The following is a 20,754-nucleotide window of genomic DNA, read 5'->3' on the forward strand; positions in this document are numbered from 1 at the left end:
AGTTTATAGAAGGTGGTAACCAACTCTTATTCAGAGTTTATAGGAGGTGGTAACCAACTCTTATTCAGAGTTTATAGAAGGTGATAACCAACTCTTATTCAGAGTTTATAGAAGGTGGTAACCTACTCTTATTCAGAGTTTATAGAAGGTGGTAACCAACTCTTATTCAGAGTTTATAGAAGGTGATAACCAACTCTTATTCAGAGTTTATAGGAGGTGGTAACCAGCTCTTATTCAGAGTTTATAGGAGGTGATAACCAACTCTTATTCAGAGTTTATAGGAGGTGGTAACCAACTCTTATTCAGAGTTTATAGGAGGTGGTAACCAACTCTTGAACAGAGTTTATAGGAGGTGGTAACCAACTCTTATTCAGAGTTTATAGGAGGTGATAACCAACTCTTATTCAGAGTTTATAGAAGGTGATAACCAACTATTGAACAGAGTTTATAGAAGGTGGTAATCAACTCTTATTCAGATTTTATAGAAGGTGATAACTAACTCTTGTTCAGAGTTCATAGAAGGTGGTAACCAACTCTTATTCAGAGTTTATAGAAGGTGATAACCAACTCTTATTCAGAGTTTATAGGAGGTGGTAACCAACTCTTATTCAGAGTTTATAGGAGGTGGTAACCAGCTCTTATTCAGAGTTTATAGGAGGTGGTAACCAGCTCTTATTCAGAGTTTATAGAAGGTGGTAACCTACTCTTATTCAGAGTTTATAGGAGGTGGTAACCAGCTCTTATTCAGAGTTTATAGGAGGTGATAACCAACTCTTATTCAGAGTTTATAGGAGGTGGTAACCAACTCTTATTCAGAGTTTATAGGAGGTGGTAACCAACTTTTGAACAGAGTTTATAGGAGGTGGTAACCAACTATTGAACAGAGTTTATAGAAGGTGGTAATCAACTCTTATTCAGAGTTTATAGAAGGTGATAACTAACTCTTGTTCAGAGTTCATAGAAGGTGGTAACCAACTCTTATTCAGAGTTTATAGAAGGTGATAACCAACTCTTATTCAGAGTTTATAGGAGGTGGTAACCAACTCTTATTCAGAGTTTATAGAAGGTGATAACCAACTCTTATTCAGAGTTTATAGAAGGTGGTAACCTACTCTTATTCAGAGTTTATAGGAGGTGATAACCAACTCTTATTCAGAGTTTATAGAAGGTGATAACCAACTCTTATTCAGAGTTTATAGAAGGTGGTAACCCACTCTTATTCAGAGTTTATAGGAGGTGGTAACCAACTCTTATTCAGAGTTTATAGGAGGTGATAACCAACTCTTATTCAGAGTTTATAGAAGGTGATAACCAACTCTTATTCAGAGTTTATAGGAGGTGGTAACCAACTCTTATTCAGAGTTTATAGAAGGTGGTAACCAACTCTTATTCGGAGTTTATAGAAGGTGGTAACCAACTCTTATTCAGAGTTTATAGAAGGTGATAACCAACTCTTATTCAGAGTTTATAGGAGGTGGTAACCAACTCTTATTCAGAGTTTATAGGAGGTGATAACCTACTCTTATTCAGAGTTTATAGGAGGTGACAACCATCTCTTCTACATTTCTCTCCTTCATCTATGTGTGGTACTGGTATGTTATTCTACTCTACATTTCTCTCCTTCATCTATGTGTGGTACTAGTATGTTATTGGTCAACCCTGTAAGTCAACATAAACAACATATTAACAACCCTAAACAATTATGAAAAATGCAACACATTACATTACAATGCATTACAAACGCCACCATTACAGAACATTGGCTACATTAATAATTTATTTTTTTTAAAACATGAATTGACGCACACCCAGAGAAAATACTTTAATGTAGAGGTGCTGAGTAACGGAGAATAAATGTTAAGCTATAAAAATAGAGTCACACACCCTATTTATTTAACCTCCCAGTAATTTAGTAATTTAGTCATTACTGGGAGTTTATATATAGAGAGTGTGCGACTCTCTTTAAAAAAATGTATACATTAATATTACTAAGATCGTTGTAAATGCCTTCAATATTAACAAAAGGAGGATGATGATGATGACGATGATGAAGATGATGAAGATTTTTGATGGTGATTGTTTTTTTTTTATTGTATTGATGATACTGTGTAAATACAACATGTCTCTCCACTGCAGTCCTCATCTCGGATCAACACAGAACTAAAATATTGCTGATGATTCAGGGTTAATTAATCAGGTGATTAAGTTCTGAGGGGACGTGTTAGAAAACAAACGAGAAGCGGAAGCAGGGCTGTAGCTCCACCCAGCTTATTTTTTTTTCCAAATTAGGGAAGAGTCGATGTGCCAAATGTCCCCTCCACTTCTGAAACCTGCAATAGGTGAACACATCATGATTTGTCCAAATGATCTGTGCACCGTTAGTCGGCGCATCCCACAGTCTGTTGACAGACGCTACGCTAGTCTGTTGACAGACGCCACCGTCAGCAGCTCAGGGTTAGGGTGGACAGTAGAGGGGGTGGACAGTAGAGGGGGTGGACAGTAGAGGGGGTGGACAGTAGAGTGAAGTTGTAATATTATCTGTCCTCTCCAGTCCTGACCACCCCCAGCTCCTGGAGTCTGGACAGTGGTACCAGAGAGGCGTTGCCGTTCCTGTCCACCCACGTTGGGAGTGTGATGGCCCCCCCAGTCCCGCCCCGTAGCCTTCCCCATGGTAAGACCCTCTATACATGAATGCCACACTACAAACTTCACATTTTCTGATGGTTAAAACAATCAAGAAAGAAAGCTGGCACAAAGCATATGCTGCTCCCAGCCTCTTTAATGGCTTTATTCAAGACCACCTACAGTGCCGTGCAAAAGTATTCATCCCCCTGGCCATTTTAAAATGGTTATTTATTTCACCTTGATTTATTAACCAGGTGGGCTAGTTGAGAACAAGTTCTCATTTACAACTGCGACCTGGCCAAGATAAAGCAAAGCAGTGCGACACAAAACAACAACACAGAGTTACACATGGAGTAAACAACAACACAGAGTTACACATGGGAATAAACAACAACACAGAGTTACACATGGAGTAAACAACAACACAGAGTTACACATGGAGTAAACAACAACACAGAGTTACACATGGAGTAAACAACAACACAGAGTTACACATGGGAATAAACAACAACACAGAGTTACACATGGAGTAAACAACAACACAGAGTTACACATGGAATAAACAACAACACAGAGTTACACATGGAATAAACAACAACACAGAGTTACACATGGAGTAAACAACAACACAGAGTTACACATGGGAATAAACAACAACACAGAGTTACACATGGAATAAACAACAACACAGAGTTACACATGGAATAAACAACAACACAGAGTTACACATGGAGTAAACAACAACACAGAGTTACACATGGAATAAACAACAACACAGAGTTACACATGGAATAAACAACAACACAGAGTTACACATGGAGTAAACAACAACACAGAGTTACACATGGGAATAAACAAAACGTACAGTCAATAACACAATAGAAAAAGTGTATGTACAGTGTGTGCAAATGAGGTAGGATAAGGGAGGTAAGGCAATAAATAGGCCATAGAGGTGAAATAATTACAATTTAGCAATTAACAGTGGAGTGAATAGATGTACAGATGATGATGTGCAAGTAGAGATACTGGGGTGCAAAGAGCAAAAATAAATAACCCCAAAATAAATAACAATATGGGGATGAGGTAGTTGGGTGGGCTATTTACAGATGTGCTATGTACAGATGCAATGATCGGTAAGCTGCTCTGACAGCTGACCCCTGGTGGCATGTCTGGTGGGATAAGTGTGTGTTTGTCCGAGCGGTGTGTAAATTGACAATGCAAATATTTTGGGATTTTCAACACATGAATGCTTCTTATAAAAAGAAGAAGTGATGCAGTCAGTCTCTCCTCAACCTAAGAGAGACTGGACATGCATAGTATTTATATCAGCCCTCTGATTACAATGAAGAAGAGCAAGATGTGCCGCTCTGTTCTGGGCCAGCTGCAGCTTAACTAGGTCTTTCCTTGTAGCACTGGACCACATGACTGGACAGTAATCAAGATTAGACAAAACTAGAGCCTGCAGAACTTTTTGGAGTGTGGTGTCAAAAAAGCAGAGCATCTCTTTATTACGGACAGGCCTCTCCCCATCATTACAACCATTGAATCTCTATGTTTAGACCATGACAGTCTACAATCAACTTGTTCAACAGCCACATCATTCATTACCAGATACAGCTGAGGTCTAGAACTTTAGGAATGATTTGTACCAAATACAATGCTCTTAGTTTTAGAGATGTTCAGGACCAGTTTATTACTGGCCACCCATTCCAAAACAGACTGCAACTCTTTGTTAAGGGTTTCAGTGACTTCATTAGCTGTGGTTGCTGATGTGTATATGGTTGAATCGTCAGTATACATGGACACACACACTTTGTTTAATGCCAGTGGCAGGTCATTGGTAAAAATTGAAAAGAGTAGAGGGCCTAGAGAGCTGCCCTGCGGTACAACACACTTTACGTTTGACATTAAAGAAAACTCTCTGAGTTCTATTAGATAGATAGCTCTGAGGAATACCTACAGTAGCTCTGAATCCAGAGGTTGAAAAGCCATAACACATATTGTTTTCTCAACAACAGGTTATGATCGATAATATCAAAGGCTGCACTGACATCTAACAGTACAGTTCTCTCAATCTTCTTATTGTTGATTTCTTTCAACCAATCATTTTTGTCAGTGTAGTACATGTTCTCTATAAGCATGCTGAAAGTCTGTCCATTTTGGATTACAGAGAAATAGCATTGTATTTGGTCAAACACAGTACTTTTTCCACCTCGACCAAACTAATTTCACAAAATTTTAATGTTTTCTCTTTCATTATTAGTTTTTTTTTATGCATGAATACGACTGGCTCACTGTTCGTTCCTGCATAAGTTTGCCCACTTTTGCCAATGAAGTAATCATTAAAATAATTCGCAACATCAAATGGTTTGATGCAGTTAGTTGTAGTTTTTCTGAAGTTTGTTGTAGTTTTTATGAAGTTTCATGGGAGCTTCTGATTCCAATATCGGAATCCTTCAACTTCCGTCCACCAGTGATCTGTGTGTGATTGTAGCTCTCCTTTGTCCCTGTGTTTCTATGTTGAAAATGGCAAGTCCTGTGTCATCCTATCCAGTGGTTCAGAAAGGTGGGTAAACACTGATGACGAGCAGCAAGTCAATTAGCTAGCATAATTAGTGTGGTAAACCACAGGTGTCTGACTCATTCCATGGAAGGCCTCATAAATAGAAGGGAAATAACCAAACCAGCAGACACACTGCCCTCCATGGAATGAGTTGGACACCTGTGGTGTGAATGCTATGCACAAAATCGAAAGGTATGTCAACGGCACAGTGTTTACCCCCCTCCACCACACCCCTGAACTTACCTGATCCTTTCCACCCCAACGCTCTAACCACTAGGCTACCTGCCGCCCCAATCTACCCCAACCTGCCTCTCAACTAGAATGACTTATGTATCCTAGTGTAGAGACCTGTTTATCCTTCTCCACATCTCTCTCGCTCCCCCTCTCTTTGTCTATGTTTCTCTCTTGCTACTTCTCTCTCTCCCTCATCTCTCTCTCTCTCTACTTCCCTCCCTCCCTCCCTCCATCTCTCTCTCTACTTCTCTCTCTACTTCTCTCCCTCTCCCTCCTCTCCATCTCTCTCTCTACTTCTCTCTCTCTCTCTACATCTCTCGCTCTACTGTTCTCTCTCTCTACTTCTCTCCCTCTCCCTCCTCTCCATCTCTCTCTCTACTTCTCTCTCTACTTCCATCCCTCCATCTCTCTCTCTACTTCTCTCTCTCTACTTCTCTCCCTCTCCCTCCTCTCCATCTCTCTCTACTTCTCTCTCTCTCTACTTCCCTCCCTCCATCTCTTGCTCTACTTCTCTCTCTCTCTACTTCTCTCCCCCTCCCTCCTCTCCATCTCTCTCTCTCTACTTCTCTCCCTCTCCCTCCTCTCCATCTCTCTCTCTCTACTTCTCTCTCTACTTCCCTCCCTCCCTCCCTCCATCTCTCTCTCTACTTCTCTCTCTCTCTACTTCTCTCCCTCTCCCTCACCTCCATCTCTCTCTCTACTTCTCTCTCTCTCTACTTCTCTCCCTCTCCCTCCTCTCCATCTCTCTCTCTCTCTACTTCCCTCCCTCCATCTCCTTTTTTAATTTTTATTTAACCTTTATTTAACCAGGTAGGCAAGTTGAGAACAAGTTCTCATTTACAATTGCGACCTGGCCAAGATAAAGCAAAGCAGTTCGACAGATACAACGACACAGAGTTACACATGGAGTAAAACAAACATACAGTCAATAATACAGTATAAACAAGTCTATATACAATGTGAGCAAATGAGGTGAGAAGGGAGGTAAAGGCAAAAAAGGCCATGGTGGCAAAGTAAATACAATATAGCAAGTAAAACACTGGAATGGTAGTTTTGCCATGGAAGAATGTGCAAAGTAGAAATAAAAAATAATGGGGTGCAAAGGAGCAAAATAAATTAATTAATTAAATACAGTTGGGAAAGAGGTAGTTGTTTGGGCTAAATTATAGGTGGGCTATGTAAAGGTGCAGTAATCTGTGAGCTGCTCTGACAGTTGGTGCTTAAAGCTAGTGAGGGAGATAAGTGTTTCCAGTTTCAGAGATTTTTGTAGTTCGTTCCAGTCATTGACAGCAGAGAACTGGAAGGAGAGGCGGCCCAAGAAAGAATTGGTTTTGGGGGTGACTAGAGAGATATACCTGCTGGAGCGTGTGCTACAGGTGGGAGATGCTATGGTGACCAGCGAGCTGAGATAAGGGGTGACTTTACCTAGCAGGGTCTTGTAGATGACATGGAGCCAGTGGGTTTGGCGACGAGTATGAAGCGAGGGCCAGCCAACGAGAGCGTACAGGTCGCAATGGTGGGTAGTATATGGGGCTTTGGTGACAAAACGGATTGCACTGTGATAGACTGCATCCAATTTGTTGAGTAGGGTATTGGAGGCTATTTTGTAAATGACATCGCCAAAGTCGAGGATTGGTAGGATGGTCAGTTTTATAAGGGTATGTTTGGCAGCATGAGTGAAGGATGCTTTGTTGCGAAATAGGAAGCCAATTAACTTTGGATTGGAGATGTTTGATATGGGTCTGGAAGGAGAGTTTACAGTCTAACCAGACACCTAAGTATTTGTAGTTGTCCACGTATTCTAAGTCAGAGCCGTCCAGAGTAGTGATGTTGGACAGGCGGGTAGGTGCAGGTAGCGATCGTTTGAAGAGCATGCGTTTAGTTTTACTTGTATTTAAGAGCAATTGGAGGCCACGGAAGGAGAGTTGTATGGCATTGAAGCTTGCCTGGAGGGTTGTTAACACAGTGTCCAAAGAAGGGCCGGAAGTATACAGAATGGTGTCGTCTGCGTAGAGGTGGATCAGAGACTCACCAGCAGCAAGAGCGACCTCATTGATGTATACAGAGAAGAGAGTCGGTCCAAGAATTGAACCCTGTGGCACCCCCATAGAGACTGCCAGAGACAGCAGACCCTCCGATTTGACACACTGAACTCTATCAGAGAAGTAGTTGGTGAACCAGGCGATGCAATCATTTGAGAAACCAAGGCTGTCGAGTCTGCCGATGAGGATGTGGTGATTGACAGAGTCGAAAGCCTTTGCCAGATCAATGAATACGGCTGCACAGTAATGTTTCTTATCGATGGCGGTTAAGATATCGTTTAGGACCTTGAGCGTGGCTGAGGTGCACCCATGACCAGCTCTGAAACCAGATTGCATAGCAGAGAAGGTATGGTGAGATTCGAAATGGTCGGTAATCTGTTTGTTGACTTGGCTTTCGAAGACCTTAGAAAGGCATGGTAGGATAGATATAGGTCTGTAGCAGTTTGGGTCAAGAGTGTCCCCCCCTTTGAAGAGGGGGATGACCGCAGCTTCTTTCCAATCTTTGGGAATCTCAGACGACACGAAAGAGAGGTTGAACAGGCTAGTAATAGGGGTGGCAACAATTTTGGCAGATAATTTTAGAAAGAAAGGGTCCAGATTGTCTAGCCCGGCTGATTTGTATGGGTCCAGATTTTGCAGCTCTTTCAGAACATCAGCTGAATGGATTTGGGAGAAGGAGAAATGGGGAAGGCTTGGGCGAGTTGCTGTTGGGGGTGCAGTGCTGTTGACTGGGGTAGGAGTAGCCAGGTGGAAAGCATGGCCAGCCGTAGAAAAATGCTTATTGAAATGCTCAATTATGGTGGATTTATCAGTGGTGACAGTGTTTCCTATCTTCAGTTCAGTGGGCAGCTGGGAGGAGGTGTTCTTATTCTCCATGGACTTTACAGTGTCCCAGAACTTTTTTGAGTGTTGCTTTTTTTGAGTGTTGCAGGAAGGACATTTCTGCTTGAAAAAGCTAGCCTTGGCTTTTCTAACTGCCTGTGTATAATGTTTTCTAGCTTCCCTGAACAGCTGCATATCACGGGGGCTGTTCGATGCTAATGCAGAACGTCATAGGATGTTTTTGTGTTGGTTAAGGGCAGTCAGGTCTGGGGAGAACCATGGGCTATATCTGTTCCTGGTTCTAAATTTCTTGAATGGGGCATGTTTATTTAAGATGGTTAGGAAGGCATTTAAACAAAATATCCAGGCATCCTCTACTGACGGGATGAGATCAATATCCTTCCAGGACACCCGGGCCAGGTCGATTAGAAAGGCCTGCTCGCTGAAGTGTTTCAGGGAGCGTTTTACAGTGATGAGTGGAGGTCGTTTGACCGCTGACCCATTACGGATGCAGGCAATGAGGCAGTGATCGCTGAGATCTTGGTTGAAGACAGCAGAGGTGTATTTAGAGGGGAAGTTGGTTAGGATGATATCTATGAGGCCAGGTCGATCAGGATATCTATGAGGGTGCCCGTGTTTAAGGCTTTGGGGAGGTACCTGGTAGGTTCATTGATAATTTGTGTGAGATTGAGCATGTTCCAGTTTAGGTCGCCTAGCAGCACGAGCTCTGAAGATAGATAGGGGGCAATCAGTTCACATATGGTGTCCAGAGCACAGCTGGGGGCAGAGGGTGGTCTATAGCAGGCGGCAACGGTGAGAGACTTGTTTTTAGAGAGGTGGATTTTTAAAAGTAGAAGTTCAAATTGTTTGGGTACAGACCTGGATAGTAGGACATAACTCTGCAGGCTATCTTTGCAGTAGATTGCAACACCGCCCCCTTTGGCAGTTCTATCTTGTCTGAAAATGTTGTAGTTTGGAATTAAAATTTCTGAATTTTTGGTGGTCTTCCTAAGCCAGGATTCAGACACAGCTAGAACATCCGGGTTGGCAGAGTGTGCTAAAGCAGTGAATAGAACAAACTTAGGGAGGAGGCTTCTAATGTTAACATGCATGAAACCAAGGCTATTACGGTTACAGAAGTCGTCAAAAGAGAGCGCCTGGGGAATAGGAGTGGAGCTAGGCACTGCAGGGCCTGGATTCACCTCTACATAGCCGGAGGAACATAGGAGGAGTAGAATAGGGGTGCGGCTAAAAGCAATAAGAATTGGTTGTCTAGAACGTCTGGAACAGAGAGTAAAAGCGATAAAATAGCATCAAGGTATAATGTACAGACAAAGGTATGGTAGGATGTGAATACAGTGGAGGTAAACCTAGGTATTGAGTGATGAAGAGAGAGATATTGTCTCTAGAAACATAATTGAAACCAGGAGATGTCATTGCATGTGTGAGTGGTGGAACTAATAGGTTGGATAAGGTATAGTGAGCAGGACTATAGGCTCTACAGAGAAATAAGCCAATAAACACTAACCAGAACAGCAATGGACAAGACATATTGACACTAAGGAGAGGCATGCTTAGTCGAGTGATCAAAAGGGTCCAGTGAGTGGATAGGTTGGTTGGGGGTCACGGCGATTTAGACAGCTAGCCAGGCCATCGGTAGCAAGCTAGCATAGGATGGAGGTCTGTTGTTAGCCACCTCTTGCGTTCCGTTAGTAGATTAGTGGGGTTCCGTGTGGTAGAGGGGATTAATCCAAATCACACAACAACAACAAAAATAAAAACAATAGATATAGTTATAGAGTCCCAAGAAGAAAACATAATAATAATACAAATAAATAAATTGTCCGATTGTCTATTCAGATAGCAGCCGGTAAGACAGCTAAGGGTTAGCAGGCCGCAGATGGGCGTTCAGGTAACGTCACGATGGAGGAGCCAGCCGGATTTCCTTCGGGTAGATATCGTCGGCAGTCCAGTTGTGAAGGCCCGGTGGGGCTCCGCGTAGGCAGTAAAACGGGTCCGGATAGGTGACTGCAGCCCAGGAGTGATTGATGGAACTCAGGAGTGATTGACGGAGCTGGCTAGCTCCGGAATAATTGATGTTTGCTCCGGAATTGACGAAAGCCGATAGTCACACGGATAGCAGCTAGCTAGCTGTGAGATCCGGGTATGAATGTCCAGAGAGCAGTTGAAATCCAGGGACATGGAGAGAAAAATTGGTCCGGTATGTTCCGTTCGAGCCGGCGCTGCGCCGTACAAAACTGGCGATAGATTTTCGAGCTAAAGGATAGCTGATGACCACAAACCGTGGTTAGCTGAATACTAACGATTTGCCAGTAAAGAAGCTAACTAGCTTCTGAACTAGCTTCTGATTAGCTTCTGGATTCGCTTCTGGGCTAGCTTCTGGCTAGCTCCTGGCTAGCTTCTGGCTAGTTTCTGGCTAGCTCCTGGCTAGTTTCTGGCTAGCTTCTTGGAATTTCTTCTTGGAGGATTACAGATTTGAGGTAAATAATACTTATTTATAAATATAAATTGGTGAGGCGGGTTGCAGGAGAGTGTTTTGAAGATGAGTTGATGGAAAATAAAAATAAAATATATGTGAAAAAAGTTGTAAATATATATATATACAGGACACGACAAGACGAGGACAAAAGACGTCTGAACTGCTATGCCATCTTGGTTTATAACTCCCTCTCCCTCCTCTCCTTCTCTCTCCCTGGTTGTAGTTCTGTGTGTTTCTCCAAACCAACCCATTTTGTTCTGTCCTGCTGTGTGTCTCTTCCTATAGGACACTTCTCCATGAACTTTGATGCTTTCCACCACCAGAACAGCGACCTCCCTCCAGCTCTCCCTGCACGCTCCTCTTTACGAAAGGTACCCTCCGTGACCCGCCCTGGGTTAGAGTAGCCTATACCGTCCTTTCTGGTCTGATCTGATCTGGTCTGTTCTGTGCATGTCTCCGGCTAGTATCTCAGCCCTTTCAGTATCAATGCACGTGCATGGATAAAAGAGCACTTGGTTGTAGCGTATCGCATTACTGCAAAGATGCTTATTTTTTACTGTGTGTTTGTGTCGGTTTATAAATATATATATATATATATATATATATATATGTATTGTAATGTATAACTGTGTTTTTGTAATATTTGTCTTGCAGTTTGGCTTGAATTTGCTTTATACCTGTTCATAATCATTTTCTTTTTGTTTTTAATAACGCCTCTTCTGTCCCACTTATCTATGAGAATAACCCATTGTCCCACTTATCTATGAGAATAACCCATTGTCCCACTTATCTATGAGAATAACCCATTGTCCCACTTATCTATGAGAATAACCCATTGTCCCACTTATCTATGAGAATAACCCATTGTCCCACTTATCTATGAGAATAACCCATTGTCCCACTTATCTATGAGAATAACCCATTGTCCCACTTATCTGAGAATAACCCATTGTCCCACTTATCTGAGAATAACCCATTGTCCCACTTATCTATGAGAATAACCCATTTCTCTCCAACAGTCACCCCTGCACCCTATACCTGCCTCGCCCACCAGTCCCCAAACCCAGTCCGGCCTGGATGGCAGTAACTCTACCCTCTCTGGCAGCGCCTCCTCCGGCGTCTCATCCCTGAGCGAGAGCAACTTGTTGGGGCAGTCCTGCTCCACCGAGGCCCCTGGAACTACCAGCAGACACCCAGCAGGCACCCTGGACTCTGTCTCCATCACCCCTAGCACGGTGCACTCTATCTGGGCCATAGACGGAGAAGACCTGGGAATGAACTCCCCTTCTAGTCCCTACCTGCCTGTCCGATACAGCGTCTCCGAGCCAGAGGTCCTGGATGGCTCCAAACCCCCTCCCTGCCGTAGCCACTCCGCCCCTGGGTGGGTCACCCCGGTCATCACCCCTATTATCCCCGTCCTCCCAGAGGCCCACGCCCTAAACATCCAGAACTTGCCCCACTACCACCAGGAGCCCCCGCCCGCCCTGCCCCCCAAGCCCTACCTGAGAGAGGGGTGTATCCCTGAGGAAGGGTGTATTCTCGTGCCCAGGCCCATGCCACGCAAGATCTCTCAGCCTCTCATCACCTCCAAGGAAGAGCAGGCCAAGGTGGCGTGGGAGCAGGTCATCACAGAGGAGTAAAGAGCAGGCCTGGGGTTTATTCTGTCAGTGATGTGAAACTTTGTGAATGTTTCAGATATAAATAGTGTGAATAGAGCTGACACCTGATCCCCCTCCCCTATTCCATCTGACAGACAATCATATCTGTTCTACATTATATATTTCTATCTGAATGTTCTGTAACTTTATATCCTCCTGAACATGCCCATGGTTTAGAAATTGTTGGGGCCAGTGTTAGGACCTGTCTCTCTGAAGGGCCAGTGTTAGGGCCAGTGTTAGGACCTGTCTCTCTGAAGGGCCAGTGTTAGGGCCAGTGTTAGGACCTGTCTCTCTGAAGGGCCAGTGTTAGGGCCAGTGTTAGGACCTGTCTCTCTGAAGGGCCAGTGTTAGGGCCAGTGTTAGGACCTGTCTCTCTGAAGGGCCAGTGTTAGGGCCAGTGTTAGGACCTGTCTCTCTGAGGGGCCAGGGCAATGATCCCCCTCCTCCCAGTTCATTCCTTCTCACAGAGTATCCTATTTTGGTATTGGAGAATGCTAGCTGTGATCTAAAATGTAAATCTAATTGTTCACATCTAAATGTGTTTGTTTGAAAATGCATCTTTGGAATGATAAGTATTTTTTCCATTTTTGATTTCTTATTCTTTCAAACTCTTGTCAGAAAAAGAGAAAAAAAAAAAGTATATTTAAATGTTCTGTCTATGAATTGGGTCACTAACTCACACTGATGATGGGAACACATCATTCTGTGAATAAAAAGTCATGTATTTAATTATTTTATTGATTGATAGTTCAGGTCCACATGCAGGTTTCCAAATCATTGCACAAAGGGAACTCGTGGATTGTAAAACCAGACATTTAAACAGACATTTTTAATTAATTAATTGAGTTAAACTGAAGCAAACCTCAGTAGAGTAAAAACCTGTTAGACCGTGACCCTTTTTATATTTTTTTATAGACAAGTTGCCCTTTAGCAACTTAATAATAAACATTAATTATTATTTATTAATAATATAATAATAAAATGTATTATTACATTATTTAATAAATGTTAAAAACACATTTGATTCTATTCGCACTTAAATATTCCTATAAATAAAGATGGGATCAGTGACGGGTTTTATTAGGGTATAGAGGGGGGAGGGGTTTGGAGAGATCATGATTGAGGTGATTTTTAACATTATGGTTTGCTTGTTATGTTCATTTCCTGCAAGGGATGCATATTATTAGCTGACCTTTGTGGTGTTGATGTAATGATGATACACTCAGCGATTCAACTGGCTTTTTTTTTTTGAGACGGAAGTGGGGGGAATAGTTTGATGAATAGAGAGAGACGGAAGTGGGGGGAGAATAGTTTGATGAATAGAGAGAGACGGAAGTGGGGGGGGAGAATAGTTTGATGAATAGAGAGAGACGGAAGTGGGGGGGGAGAATAGTTTGATGAATAGAGAGAGAGGGAAGTGGGGGGGGGAGAATAGTTTGATGAATAGAGAGAGAGGGAAGTGGGGGGGGGAGAATAGTTTGATGAATAGAGAGAGACGGAAGTGGGGGGAGAGAATAGTTTGATGAATAGAGAGAGACGGAAGTGGGGGGAGAATAGTTTGATGAATAGAGAGAGACGGAAGTGGGGGGAGAAGTTTGTGGGGGGGAGAATAGTTTGATGAATAGAGAGAGACGGAAGTGGGGGGGAGAATAGTTTGATGAATAGAGAGAGACGGAAGTGGGGGGGGAATAGTTTGATGAATAGAGAGAGACGGAAGTGGGGGGGAATAGTTTGATGAATAGGAGAGACGGAAGTAGTTTGATGAATAGAGAGAGACGGAAGGGGGGGGGGGAGAATAGTTTGATGAATAGAGAGAGACGGAAGTGGGGGGATTTAACGAACTAATACAAAATGTCAGGGTCACATACTCCCAACACTTCTTCCTACTCTGTCACAACTTCCCGTGGCACTGCTCATCCTCGACAGACGGACAGTCAGAGGCCTAAATGCTGTGGTAAGGCTTCATCACACGAGTAGTCGTCTTTATTGCTGTGTGCTACCTGCCACAGCCAGATCAGCCAGCCACTATAACGAGGTAAGGACATAACCGTCTGAAGGCTGGTGAATAGATGTCCCGTTTTAAAAGGCTGCTCGTGCTCTATATAAGGGCTCGGTTGGTTTATTACTAAAGGTCAGTTTCCCATTCAGCATCTTGCATACTACAGTACAAAGAAAAGGCTATATTTTTAGAGGAGATGAAATCTGCAAATGTATTGTTATGTGTAGTTATAGTTATATATATTAATATTAGATTATTTATAAATGAATCCCTATATCATGGATTGACTGAGGAGAATTGATGACTTGATAATGACGCAATGATGAGGTGATAATGACTCGATAATGACTTAATAATGTCTAGATAATGACTCGACGATGACCCGATGATGACTCGATAATGACTCAACGTTGACCCGATGATGACTCGATAATGACTCAACGATGACCCGATGATGACTCGATAATGACTCAACGATGATTCAATGATAACTTGATAATATCATGATAACGGTGTGATAATGACTTGAGGATGACTTGGTAACGTCATTATAATGACTCGATAAAGACTTGATAATGACTTGATAATGACTTGATAATGACTTGAGGATGACTTGGTAACGTCATTATAATGACTCGATAAAGATTTGATAATGACTTGATAATGGCTTGATAAAGATTTGATAATGGCTTGATAATGGCTTGATAAAGATTTGACAATGACTTGATAATGACTTGATAAAGATTTGATAATGACTTGATAATGGCTTGATAATGGCTTGATAAAGATTTGACAATGACTTGATAATGACTCGATAAAGATTTGATAATGACTTGATAATGGCTTGATAAAGATTTGATAATGACTTGATAATGGCTTGATAATGATGACATAAAAACATAATAATGTGCTAAGACAAGGGCTTTGAAAGTCACTGTAGCTGCTTGGTGATGTGCACAAGTGGAATGACACATTTAGATGGATGATATTTATAGACAAATGAATATTAACTAATATAATTAAATGTGATTTGTTTGAGTTTTTCCCTTTTTATTTGGTACTTTTACGTGTGCATGTTCACTCAGTGAAATAACACACTGGGTACAGATGTCAGTTCTGTTCAAATCAAATTGTATTGTTCGCAAACACATATTTAGCAATGTTATTTTGGGTGAGGCAAAATGCTTGTGTTCTGAGCTCCAACAGTGCAGTAGTATCTAACAATACACAACAAACCAATATGTACACAGTGGGAGATTATATAACCATGGCTAGTACCGCCCATTGGACTACCAAGGAGCAGAGGGGTCAGAGAGAGAGAGAGAAGGGACTGTGACCTAAAGACATCCTAGTTTCTAGTCATTTATACTTATTGACTATTTAGCCCTGATCACAGTGTACAGATTATTCCACTTTTGGATTTCTCTAAGCATCCTCCTCCCTGCCTCCACTTACTATCTCTAAGCATCCTCCTCCCTGCCTCCACTTACTATCTCTAAGCATCCTCCTCCCTGCCTCCACTTACTATCTCTAAGCATCCTCCTCCCTGCCTCCACTTACTATCTCTAAGCATCCTCCTCCCTGCCTCCACTTACTATCTCTAAGCATCCTCCTCCCTGCCTCCACTTACTATCTCTAAGCATCCTCCTCCCTGCCTCCACTTACTATCTCTAAGCATCCTCCTCCCTGCCTCCACTTACTATCTCTAAGCATCCTCCTCCCTGCCTCCACTTACTATCTCCATCCTCCTCCCTGCCTCCACTTACTATCTCTAAGCATCCTCCTCCCTGCCTCCACTTACTATCTCTAAGCATCCTCCTCCCTGCCTCCACTTACTATCTCTAAGCATCCTCCTCCCTGCCTCCACTTACTATCTCTAAGCATCCTCCTCCCTGCCTCCACTTACTATCTCTAAGCATCCTCCTCCCTGCCTCCACTTACTATCTCTAAGCATCCTCCTCCCTGCCTCCACTTACTATCTCTAAGCATCCTCCTCCCTGCCTCCACTTACTATCTCTAAGCATCCTCCTCCCTGCCTCCACTTACCTCTGCATCCTCCTCCCCTCCACTTACTATCTCTAAGCATCCTCCTCCCTGCCTCCTATCTCTACATCCTCCTCCCTGCCTCCACTTACTATCTCCATCCTCCTCCCTGCCTCCACTTACTATCTCTAAGCATCCTCCTCCCTGCCTCCACTTACTATCTCTAAGCATCCTCCTCCCTGCCTCCACTTACTATCTCTAAGCATCCTCCTCCTGCCTCCACTTACTATCTCTAAGCATCCTCCCTCCCTGCCTCCACTTACTATCTCTAAGCATCCTCCTCCTGCCTCCACTTACTATCTCTAAGCATCCTCCTCCCTGCCTCCACTTACTATCTCTAAGCATCCTCCTCCCTGCCTCCACTTACTATCTCTAAGCATCCTCCTCCCTGCCTCCACTTACTATCTCTAAGCATCCTCCTCCCTGCCTCCACTTACTTACTATCTCTAAGCATCCTCCTCCCTGCCTCCACTTACTATCTCTAAGCATCCTCCTCCCTGCCTCCACTTACTATCTCTAAGCATCCTCCTCCCTGCCTCCACTTACTATCTCTAAGCATCCTCCTCCCTGCCTCCACTTACTATCTCTAAGCATCCTCCTCCCTGCCTCCACTTACTATCTCTAAGCATCCTCCCTCCCTGCCTCCACTTACTATCTCTAAGCATCCTCCTCCCTGCCTCCACTTACTATCTCTAAGCATCCTCCTCCCTGCCTCCACTTACTATCTCTAAGCATCCTCCTCCCTGCCTCCACTTACTATCTCTAAGCATCCTCCTCCCTGCCTCCACTTACTATCTCTAAGCATCCTCCTCCCTGCCTCCACTTACTATCTCTAAGCATCCTCCTCCCTGCCTCCACTTACTATCTCTAAGCATCCTCCTCCCTGCCTCCACTTACTATCTCTAAGCATCCTCCTCCCTGCCTCCACTTACTATCTCTAAGCATCCTCCTCCCTGCCTCCACTTACTATCTCTAAGCATCCTCCTCCCTGCCTCCACTTACTATCTCTAAGCATCCTCCTCCCTGCCTCCATCCTCCTCTCCTGCCTCCACTTACTATCTCTAAGCATCCTCCTCCCTGCCTCCACTTACTATCTCTATTTTGTCATCCAGCTGTCCTCCCTGCCTCCACTTCACATCCTCATGTCCTCCAGCTGCATCCTCCCTGCCTCCACTTACTATCTCTATGTTCTCAGCCTCATGTTGTCATGTCCTCAGCTTGTCATGTTGTCATGTCCTCGTGCTGTCATCCTCCTCTCCCTGCCTCCACTTACTATCTCTAAGCATCCTCCTCCCTGCCTCCACTTACTATCTCTAAGCATCCTCCTCCCTGCCTCCACTTACTATCTCTAAGCATCCTCCTCCCTGCCTCCACTTACTATCTCTAAGCATCCTCCTCCCTGCCTCCACTTACTATCTCTTGTATCTACCTAGTGAACTGATCTGCCCTGTTACCACACTGCTGGTGCTTCATAGTCACAGATCCTGGATCAGATCATGCTGCTCATCTCACTCCTTGCTTCTTTCAGCTTGTTGTCCAGGTGTTTTGTTGTGGATGTCTCTCTCTCTCTCTCTCTGTCTCTGTCTCTGTCTCTCTCTCTCTCTCTCTCTCTCTCTCTCGCTCTCTCTCTTGCTCTCTCTCTCTCTCTCTCTGTCTCTGTCTCTCTCTCTCTCTCTCTGTCTCTGTCTCTCTCTCTCATGTCTCTCTCTCTCTCTCTCTCTCTCTCTCTCCTCTCTCTCTCTCTCTGTCTCTGTCTGTCTCCTCCTCTCTCTCTCTCCTGCTGTCTGTCTCTGTCTCCTCTCATGTCCTCCAGCTGTCTCTCTCTCTCTCTCTCTCTCTCTCTGCTGTCTCTGTCCTCAGCTGTCATGTTCTCTCTCTCTCTCTCTCTCTCTCTCTCTCTCTCTCTCTCTGCATACAGTAGACCTACACTCTGTGGTTTGGGATAGTTTTGTCATGTCCTCCTGTTGTCATGTCCTCCTGTTGTCATGTCCTCCTGTTGTCATGTCCTCCTGTTGTCATGTTCTCATGTCCTCCTCCAGCTGTCATGTCCTCCAGCTGTCATGTCCTCCCTGTTGTCATGTCCTCCTGTTGTCATTTTCTCATGTTGTCATGTTGTCATGTCCTCATGTTGTCATGTTGTCATGTCCTCCTGTTGTCATTTTCTCATGTTGTCATGTCCTCATGTTGTCATGTCCTCATGTTGTCATGTTCTCATGTCCTCCAGCTGTCATGTCCTCCAGCTGTCATGTCCTCATGTTGTCATGTTCTCATGTCCTCCAGCTGTCATGTTCTCATGTCCTCATGTTGTCATGTCCTCATGTTGTCATGTCCTCCAGCTGTCATGTTCTCATGTCCTCCAGCTGTCATGTCCTCATGTTCTTATGTCCTCATGTTCTCATGTCCTCATGTTGTCATGTTGTCATGTCCTCCAGCTGTCATGTCCTCCAGCTGCTGTCATGTTCTCTCCAGCTGTCATGTCCTCCAGCTGTCATGTTGTCATGTCCTCCAGCTGTCATGTCCTCATGTTGTCATGTCCTCATGTCCTCCAGCTGTAATGTTGTCATGTCCTCGTGTTGTCATGTCCTCCAGCTGTCATGTCCTCATGTTGTCATGTTCTCATGTCCTCCAGCTCATGTCCTCATGTTGTCATGTCCTCCAGCTGTCATGTTGTCATGTCCTCGCTGTTGTCATGTCCTCTAGCTGTCATGTCCTCATGTTCTCATGTCCTCTGTCATGTTGTCATGTTGTCATGTCCTCCAGCTGTCATGTCCTCCAGCTGTCATGTTCTCATGTCCTCATGTTGTCATGTTGTCATGTCCTCCAGCTGTCATGTCCTCCAGCTGTCATGTTGTCATGTCCTCCAGCTGTCATGTCCTCATGTTCTCATTCCTCCTGTCATGTTGTCATGTCCTCATGTTGTCATGTTCTCATGTCCTCAGCTGTCATGTCCTCCAGCTGTCATGTCCTCCAGCTGTCCATGTCCTCGTGTTGTCATGTCCTCCAGCTCATGTCCTCATGTTGTCATGTTCTCATGTCCTCCAGCTGTCTCATGTTCTCATGTCCTCCAGCTGTCATGTCCAGCTGTCATGTTCTCATGTCCTCATGTTCTCATGTCCTCATGCTGTCATGTTGTCATGTTGTCATGTCCTGTCCTCCAGCTGTCATGTTGTCATGTCCTCGCTGTCATGTCCTCCAGCTGTCATGTCCTCATGTCCTCCTGTCATGTCCTCATGTTGTCATGTCCTGTCCTCATGTCCTCCTGCTGTCTGTCATGTTGTCATGTCCTCCAGCTGTGTTGTCATGTCCTCCAGCTGTCATGTCCTCAGCTGTCATGTCATGTCCTCCAGTCTGTCATGTCCTCCAGCTGTCATGTCCTCCAGCTGTCATGTTCTCATGTCCTCCAGCTGTCATGTCATGTCCTCCAGCTGTCATGTTGTCCTCATGTCCTCCAGCTGTCATGTTCTCATGTCCTCCAGCTGTCATGTTCTCATGTCCTCCAGCTGTCATGTCCTGTCATGTTCTCATGTCCTCCAGCTGTCCTCATGTCCTCCAGCTGTCATGTTGTCATGTCCATGTCCTGTTGTCATGTCCTCCAGCTGTCATGTCCTCCAGCTGTTGTTCTCATGTTCTCATGTCCTCCAGCTGTCATGTCCTCCAGCTGTCATGTCCTCCAGCTGTCATGTCCTCTGTCATGTCCTCCAGCTGTCATGTTGTCATGTCATGTCCTCCAGCTGTCATGTTCTCATGTTTCATGTCCTCTCATGTCCTCCAGCTGTCATGTTCTCATGTCCTCTCATGTCCTCCAGCTGTCATGTCCTCCAGCTGTCATATTGTCAGGTCCTCCAGCTGTCATGTCCTCCAGCTGTCATGTCCTCATGTCCTCCAGCTGTCATGTCCTCCAGCTGTCATGTTCTCATGTCCTCCTGCTGTCATGTTTCTCATGTCCTCCAGCTGTCATGTTCTCATGTCCTCCAGCTATGTCCTCCAGCTGTCATGTCCTCATGTCCTCCAGCTGTCCAGTCCTCCAGCTGTCATGTCCTCCAGCTGTCATGTCCTCATGTCCTCCAGCTGTCATGTCCTCCAGCTGTCATGTTGTCATGTCCTCCAGCTGTCATGTCCTCCAGCTGTCATGTTCTCATGCCCTCCAGCTGTCATGTTGTCATGTCCTCCAGCTGTCATGTCCTCCAGCTGTCATGTTCTCATGTCCTCCAGCTATCATGTTGTCATGTCCTCCAGCTGTCATGTCCTCCTGCTGTCATGTTCTCATG

The 20,754-nt window shown here is 44.3% G+C and overlaps 1 protein-coding gene across 1 annotated transcript in view; it reads left to right on the forward strand.

The window, feature by feature from the left end:
• LOC115127406 (dedicator of cytokinesis protein 3-like) overlaps nucleotides 1-12,999 on the forward strand; it is a 311,415-nt gene extending 298,416 nt beyond the window's left edge. Inside the window, 3 exon segments of the mRNA XM_065000744.1 lie at nucleotides 2,552-2,671; nucleotides 11,072-11,157; nucleotides 11,806-12,999. Coding sequence (XP_064856816.1) covers nucleotides 2,552-2,671; nucleotides 11,072-11,157; nucleotides 11,806-12,426 — 827 coding nt within the window. The 3' untranslated portion in view covers nucleotides 12,427-12,999.
• Nucleotides 13,000-20,754: the final 7,755 nt, after the last annotated feature.

Source organism: Oncorhynchus nerka, linkage group LG15, assembly GCF_034236695.1.
Source record: "Oncorhynchus nerka isolate Pitt River linkage group LG15, Oner_Uvic_2.0, whole genome shotgun sequence".
NCBI classification, from domain to species: Eukaryota; Metazoa; Chordata; class Actinopteri; order Salmoniformes; family Salmonidae; genus Oncorhynchus; species Oncorhynchus nerka.